The sequence below is a fragment of the Anopheles darlingi genome, chromosome 2, assembly GCF_943734745.1.
Source record: "Anopheles darlingi chromosome 2, idAnoDarlMG_H_01, whole genome shotgun sequence".
In the NCBI taxonomy this organism is placed as follows: Eukaryota; Metazoa; Arthropoda; class Insecta; order Diptera; family Culicidae; genus Anopheles; species Anopheles darlingi.
This window is the reverse complement of record NC_064874.1, coordinates 65,421,057-65,428,556: the sequence shown is the minus strand read 5'-3', so window position 1 is coordinate 65,428,556 and position 7,500 is coordinate 65,421,057. Positions and strand designations below refer to the sequence as shown.

The 7,500-nt window shown below is 48.2% G+C and overlaps 4 protein-coding genes across 7 annotated transcripts in view; 3 read left to right on the top strand and 1 right to left on the bottom strand.

Annotated features, from left to right (window-relative positions):
• LOC125952553 (GATOR complex protein Wdr59) overlaps positions 1-621 on the top strand; it is a 4,968-nt gene extending 4,347 nt beyond the window's left edge. For 2 of the 4 annotated variants that reach the window (XM_049682083.1, XM_049682082.1), the window contains one exon: positions 1-621. This exon is cut by the window's left edge and continues 152 nt beyond it. In XM_049682083.1, the coding sequence (XP_049538040.1) occupies positions 1-439 (439 nt within the window). In that variant the 3' untranslated portion in view covers positions 440-621. The other 2 variants (XM_049682084.1, XM_049682085.1) reach the window with 1 other exon arrangement.
• Positions 622-3,011: 2,390 nt separating this feature from the next.
• Positions 3,012-4,706, top strand: LOC125952566 (actin-related protein 2/3 complex subunit 1A-B). The gene is made up of 2 exons (XM_049682111.1): positions 3,012-3,379; positions 3,468-4,706. Exons 1-2 carry the CDS (start codon positions 3,307-3,309, stop codon positions 4,517-4,519), a joined length of 1,125 nt encoding a protein of 374 aa, XP_049538068.1. The 5' UTR covers positions 3,012-3,306; the 3' UTR covers positions 4,520-4,706.
• Positions 4,707-4,766: 60 nt separating this feature from the next.
• On the bottom strand, positions 4,767-5,677 carry LOC125952575 (protein D2-like). Its single transcript, XM_049682123.1, has one exon. The coding sequence runs from the start codon at positions 5,597-5,599 to the stop codon at positions 4,979-4,981; it is 621 nt and encodes a 206-aa protein (XP_049538080.1). The 5' UTR covers positions 5,600-5,677; the 3' UTR covers positions 4,767-4,978.
• A 183-nt stretch (positions 5,678-5,860) lies between these two features.
• Positions 5,861-7,500, top strand: part of LOC125952565 (DNA polymerase delta subunit 2) — a 2,131-nt gene continuing 491 nt past the window's right edge. Inside the window, exons 1-4 of the mRNA XM_049682110.1 lie at positions 5,861-6,226; positions 6,287-6,470; positions 6,994-7,118; positions 7,180-7,500. The exon at positions 7,180-7,500 is cut by the window's right edge and continues 491 nt beyond it. Coding sequence (XP_049538067.1) covers positions 5,945-6,226; positions 6,287-6,470; positions 6,994-7,118; positions 7,180-7,500 — 912 coding nt within the window. The 5' untranslated portion in view covers positions 5,861-5,944. The remainder of the gene's footprint in view (positions 6,227-6,286; positions 6,471-6,993; positions 7,119-7,179) is intronic.

Genomic DNA, 7,500 nt, shown 5'->3' with positions numbered 1-7,500 from the left:
TAGTGGTAGTGCCGGTTCATCGGGAGCGCCATTCGGAGAGATCAATCGTGGACTTTTGGGAGATAATAATCGCTATCTGTACGACAACTTTCGACGAAGCTACGCGGAAATGCTTTACCGCTGGGGTTTGCTCGTACCGAGGGCGAAGGTACTCAAATTCCTGTCGAACTATGTCGATACACCGCGTTGTGTGGAGTTCGTGACCGAGTGCCTGCACTGCTGCCGCGTAGGTGCACCTGCTTGTGCAACGTGCAAGAAACCGGTGCTATATTGTAGCCTGTGTCGCTTACCGGTACGAGGAGCTGCTAACGCCTGCCTGCACTGCGGTCACGGAGGTCACACCGAGCACATGCGAATATGGTTCGAACGGTACGATGTGTGTGCTACTGGATGTGGCTGCCAGTGTTTGAGCATAAGTTCCAAGCTCTGTAATCTGTAGGATAGGCTTCAGTCGGCGATGGTTGAGGGACGGAGACAATACAATGTTATCAATGGAATAGAAGTCTTTGTTTTGAGCTTTGATCAAACAGATCTGTACATTAAACACAACGATGGATTACTAACAAGGACCTATCTTATGTAAATAAAAAGACTGAAACATCAACAGGTGATATCATTTTGATAAGAAAATTTTTATTTACAGACTAACTTTTACTTTCGATTCTTGTCTTTTTCGTTTGTTGCGTTCCCTAGATATCTCGCTAGTAGAACTGTTCATTGCTAATTTAGGATCTATCTTTAATCTATCTGGCAGTTAGATACACCACTGCGGACACTAACTAACGAATTGTCCTTCAATTTCAGTCATTCTGTTGCGTAGTTGCTACCCAATGTAAATGTTAAGATTACGCTCTATGCGGGTCCGGCAAAGGGGACAAGAACTATCGTAGTTGGAGAGGTTTATCGCACATCGAAGGCAGGCGCAAAAATGGCCACAGGGAACGAATGCCACGGAGCGTAAATTATCTTCGCACAAGATGCAATTGTCCATCTTAAGTCCCTCCAATCGTTTGGGCGATGTTGATTGCAATGGTGCTGGTTGGGATACCGATCGTGCATCGGTGCTTTGATGAGTTGATCGGAGGATGAAAAAACGGGCTACGTTTTGAATGAATGGCTGAATTTCGCGATCGTAAATCGTTGTTGCGCTTCTGGATAGGATTGAGCGACCACGAATGATATGAATCCTGCAGTTGGTGCCGATTGTACGGCATGTTGCTGTGAATGCCAGCTGATTCCATAGTCTGCTAACTAGCCGTGTGGATAACTGTACGAGTAATATCACTAGGCTGGCCAACCGTTTGGGAATGCTTGGATAGCAATAAGCAAAAGCGGCGAGTGACAACCCTCCCGCCGCCTCTAAAGGCACATCCATGACCAAGTAATATCCGAAGGCAGCTAACTTCCGGTAGGCGTCGATACATCCATCCTGCACATCCAGCAATATAGCGAACAGCAGTTTACCGGGAAGAGTAGCGAGCATCCAGACAGCTTCTCCGAACAGCACGACACTTTGTTTTGCCATATCAACTACCAGTACCGGCAAATTCTGAACGATATCCAGCGTTCTTTGGATTGATGTCGCCAAACGACAGTAGAAGTTGTAAACAGCATGAATATTTTCGTAGATCAATTCCGGCAAACCGACGATCATTGCCCTGGCATCTTCCAGCAGGTATCGATTGTCCACATAGACGACGCTAAAGAAGTTGGACAGGCTCTGTGAGCAAAAGTGTACGACGGAAATCGTCCAGCAGATTCCCTGAAACAGCAGTTGACCGACGACGACACTAATTTGCAGGAACTTGTACAGCGTCCAGAAGAAGCCATGGATGGCGGTTGCAACTTCCGCCAACACCATTTTCGACAGATAACATTCACCTTAAAGCTGTAAATCCTGGACCTTACTTATTACACGTTAAAACTGCGATCTTTCACAAGAGAAAAGCCGAAAAACTGCGAGCGTCCGTGCATTGTTTTGATTCGTCGCCGGTTATGGCTGCGGTAAAAAAAAAAAAAAAAAAACAGGTAGCTTTATGCAGAACAAATCCCCGATCGTATTTTAGAAAAAACTTCAGAGTTTGACATTCATGGGATGGTGGGATGTTTACTTCGGGAACGCTCTTTTCGGAGCTGTTTTCGCTTTTCTGTGGAATTATGACAGTTAAAATTCACGAAAAGTGGCACGAAAGTTAAAGTTTATGCAAATATTCTCAAAATTCTTCCTAGTGTTTCAATAGCCGTGGCCACACGGGGCGAAAATTTGCGCGCAAATTTGCACATTAATGCCAAAATGTTTTCGCTTCGTGTGGCAGGGGTAAAAACCCGAAAATTTATGCCGAAATGTCAAACGTATTGTTTTCATCTGTGTTTTGGCCGCTGAAGTTGATTTCCGAATAAATTTTGCAGTTTTTAACGATTTTGTTGCTGTTGCTATTATATTTATATTAAAAATGCAAAAACAATACGAAAAGAACCTACATTTTCGTAAATAAAGCGTTCGATAGCGTCAAGGGTTCAGCGAAAAAGTCCGCGGACGTATAAAAGTTTGACAGCGTGTAAGGGTTAAGCGAAACCGTTTTGGCATTAATTTTTTCGTTTGCGCTAGGGTTTTCGCCCCGTGTGGCCACGGCTAATATGGTATCAGTCCGTAGGTCTTGCCACCCGGCCTAGAACAAGAGCTAGCTAGCGTTCCTGGACCGTGCTCACTCGCTGTTAAACACAACTCGGTCGCACGAATGATCTTAAATAGAGAGATGAATCATTGAAACATTCGAAAAAGAGTGAAATCAGGTACTTTCCCTGATAAAATCACCAAACTTGCCCACATCTTCTTCTTCTTCTTGAAACTCATGTGGTTTTGTTGATAAAAAGCGCCCTGCTATGAATGTCAAACAAATTGAAAATGGTGACCTGTCAAAGCGGTTAAGAAACTACCTGTCTTTTTAAAGTACCTTGAATGAAACAACGACGAACTGGCAGCACTGCCTTGTTGTGACGCACCCCCTCCCCCCGCTCGTTCGTCGTGAATCATTTTTTTTGCGGAATCTGTGCCACAGCCAACTCGTTCCCCCGGCCGTTTCGGTATTCTTCGGTGCAGCGGATAAGATTCGTGTAGACGGACCAGAGTCCGCGAATTTTATTCCAATCTCCCTCCTCAGCTACCGCATCCACACATAAACCACCAACACCGGTCGTCGCCAACCGTCGGAACAGGGACACTACTTTTACCGAGGGCGTTTCCTCCTCTGCTGCGCTGCTTATCTCGCCTCCTGCTGTGATTCAGCCGCACGAACTTCCGTCGTCATGACCGAACGACTCTCTTTTGGTGGCACCGTAAATCCGATCACTTGCCACGCCTGGAATAAGGATCGGTCGCGTAAGTTGCTCCCGCTTCACCTCGCAATAGGTGATGGTGGTTGGACCATGTTGCTCACTGCTGGAATGTCCGGATTTTTGTCTTGCAGAGATCGCCATCTCGCCGAACAACAATGAGGTGCACATTTACAAGCGTGATGGTGCGGAGTGGAAGCTGACGGATGTCCTGAATCAACATGATCTGCGTGTGATGGGCATTGACTGGGCACCGAACACGAACCGTATCGTGACCTGTGCCGTCGATCGGAATGCGTACGTGTGGACGCAGGGCGACGATGGCAAGTGGAAGCCGACGTTGGTGTTGCTGCGCATCAACCGAGCGGCCACCTGTGTACGCTGGTCACCGTTGGAGAACAAGTTTGCGGTCGGCTCGGGAGCACGCCTGATATCGGTGTGTTACTTCGAGTCGGAGAACGATTGGTGGGTGTCGAAGCATATCAAAAAGCCGATCCGTTCGACGGTAACATCGCTGGATTGGCACCCGAACAATGTGCTGTTGGTGGCCGGATCGACCGACTACAAGGTGCGCGTGTTTTCCGCCTTCATCAAGGACATCGAGCAGCATCCGGAACCGACGGCTTGGGGACCGAAGAAACCGCTCGGGCAGATACTGGCCGAGTTCAAGAACTCGACCAGCGGCGGTGGCTGGGTGCACAGTGTGAGCTTCTCGGCCGACGGGAACCGTATCTGCTGGGTGGGACACGACAGTGCCATCAATGTGGCGATGGCAAATGGTGGCGGGGTAGCGATTAAGCAGAAAACGGAGTACCTTCCGTTCCAATGCTGTGAGTGGATCTCACCACAATCGATCCTGGTGGCCGGCCATAGCTGCGTGCCGCTGATCTACACCGTAACGGATGAGGGGAAGATTGTGCTGGCCGCTAAGCTGGACCAATCGACCAAGAAGGAGCAGAGTGGTATCTCGGCCATGCGCATCTTCCAGTCGCTCGATCGCAATCTGCGGACCGAAAATTCCGATACCAGTCTGGAATCGATCCACCAGAACGCCATCAGCTGCTTGTGCGTGTACAAAGGTGAGAAGGGCAACGTGGAGCGCATCAGTACGTCCGGTTTAGACGGACAGCTGGTCATCTGGGACATCGACACACTGACCCGGTCCATGCAGGGACTGAAGCTTTAAACAGACCGTCGGTCGCCCCTTACCGCTCGGCTGGACTCGTTGGGTAGTGTTCCGCAATAGTATTCCTATCTGTACGGGCTGCATGAAAGGCTTTACGCATTTAATTCTGCACTCGCAATAGTCTTATGAGCCGGCGGGTTGTATCGTTGAGAAATAAATGTCTCTTCATTCCACACCGATGAGGCGTTCTGCGTTTTATTTTCCGATGCGATAATCAGCAGGTGTAACAGATGACGCTGTAAATTAGTCCGCGGAAGCAAATCATTACGAAACCGTCCTTATCAGTGGAGTTAATTTTTATTTACTTTTTCCTCTTTTTGATTTTTTGCTTCTAGCAACTTCTATGCCCCGTGGGCACGGCGGCAGCCCGAGAATTAATGCGCGATTCTTCATCTTTAAACGAATGTAATCGAAACCAATTGTGGCCCTTCCCTGCTTCTGCGGCGCTGTCCCTCCGCTCTAAGCTCCCAGCTGCTTGTACAGCAGTGGAACGTAATCATCCCATTCCGCCTGGTAGAGGTTTCCAGCAACCGGATTGCCCAGCTTGTACTTCTCGGCAAACTTGCGAATGGCGAATCCGCCACGGTTATCACCGCTGGTGTTCGTTAGCCGCGGCTCGTCGAACGTTAGCTTGCCATTCTGTTTGTACACCAGGAAAACGTACCGGTGCAGGCCGGTGCCGGGTGGTGGGCCCGAACCAACGTACGCCGACAGTGTTTCACCCTTCGCCACATCGCCACCGGGAATGTTTCCGACCAGCCAGTGGTGCCACTCGCGGTACGTCGGTTCCTTGCGACTTGGTGCGTCCGGATCGGTCATGCAGAGCGTATACAGCGCGTCCCCTTCCGCGTTCCACTCGACCGTCGGAACGTCCTTAACCTGCGTGGGGGTTAGAACGTTTCCCTCGCTGACGACGGCACCGCTCGGATAGGAGACTTTGGCCACTGCGGTCGGTGCGACCGGAATAACGTCGGGAACCACTTCGTGCTTTTCCATGTTTTTCGCAACGACGGAACTGAACAGGCGGATCGAAGTTGAGAATAAAGAACGGGTTATCGTCGAGCACCGGCTAATCGACATAATTTGCTGAAGAGTTTTTTTTTTGACTCGAGGCCAGATGCCGCCCTATTAACAAAGAGCAATCGCTCGGGCCTCTTAACGCTTAAGAGACCCACCGGTAGAACAATTTCGGGTCTTTTAAACAATAAGAGACCCGATTTTCCCGAAAGGTGCGATTGCTCTTTGGTAATAGGGTTTGTCAAACTACAGTGTTGCCAGGAGAATGATTTCAAATCGACGAGTCACCCTGTATTTTGAGCGCGCAAAAATTCGACAGCTGTGTTGTGTTGTTGTTGTGTTGTGCAAATCGTCTTCTCCAACAGCTTTCCGTTCAAATCCCTCAGAATTTAGAATAAAGTGCGGAAAATGTTGTTTCCAGAGGACTTCTCGAACCCACCCTCGGGGGCCAACTTTGAACGGTTGAAGGTGGAGTACGTGTACCGATCGGAGAAGTTCCACTTTCAGAGTCGCGACTTCTCCAAGCAGTTCTCCTTCATCTACTCTTCGCGGTTGGATGAAATGGTGCCGCTGATATCGGGCCGCGTGGTCGAGAAGTGGGGCAAAGAAATGCCGATTAAACGGCTGGCGGATCTGCGGGAAGAATGTCCACAGAAGTGTGTTATTATTGGGACTCTATTCAAGCATCAGGTGAGTTTAGCTTGCTCATCAATGAACGATCGAATTCAGAATTATCCTCGTTTGTTTTAGGAACTGAAACCGAGCATACTAAGAGAAATTTCGGAGGAAAATCAGTTGGCACCGCAGCCACCTCGGTCCCATTATACCGATGAGAAGGATATTCTTATACTAGAGGATGCGCTGCAGCGAATTCGATTGGTTGGAAACATCGACGTGCATTCCGTAGTTACGGGAGTCGTCTGCGCATTGCTGGGTAAGTTATTTTTGTGTCAGTAACTGGTTCAAACAATCGCGGAGGCTGTTGATCACCATGCTCCTCGAAGCGCTGATAGTAAGCTGAATTCATGTTGAAACTTTTACTCTATCTGCTCTATCGAAAACCCCGTCCTCTCTACGTCTACCAAGGACAAGATAGTAAGTCAACCCCTTCTTGCAGTTTGCAGTCAACTTACATGTTTTATTGGAACGCACATAACCCATTACACATTACATTAAATTTGGTGCGCACGTAACTCTCGTTGAAGCTTGTAAATACACCTTTATGCTTTATCGGATAATTGGCAAAGCTGGACAAAATTCTTCAGCGAAACTCAAAGCAAGGCTTGTGTTTGGTGTGTACAGGCTTACCATTGTTTTGTTGTGATGTTTTTGTGGCTAAACTCATTTATGAAATTCGCTGCACACACACAAAAGATTCGGCACATGCTGTTTAAAATTGTGGTTTAAAAATTGAACCAAGCTCGAGCTGTATCTTATAATCGCACGTTATTCCTTAGGATACCAAGAATCAGATGGACGCTTCTTTGTCGAGGATTACCTATTCTATGAGGGAGGACCACAGAAACCTCTTAAATCGTTGGAAAATTCTCCTTTGCTAGTGCTTATATCGGGCTTGAATCAGGTAAGAGCGAACTGAATTGCCAGTGCCTAGTGCTAGACACTGATTTTTCTCTTGATTACAGACTGCAGCCAATGACTGTTCCCTTTCGCTCGAGCTACTACAACAATGGCTTTTTGGCAATTTGGAAGGTGTTGGTCAGAGCCAGGACTGGGAGGCGGCTAGCGTGGCGCGAATTGTGATTGCCGGGAACTCGGTCAAGGCAACGCTGAAACACAAAAATCATTTACATACAAAGTCTACAAACGAGGCGACAGAGCTGGTGGCAGCAGTCAAAGCTGTGGACACTTTAGTGCACAACCTAGCTCAATCTGTTCCGGTCGATTTGATGCCGGGTGAGTTCGATCCTGCCAATCACATGATTCCGCAACAACCGATGCACCAG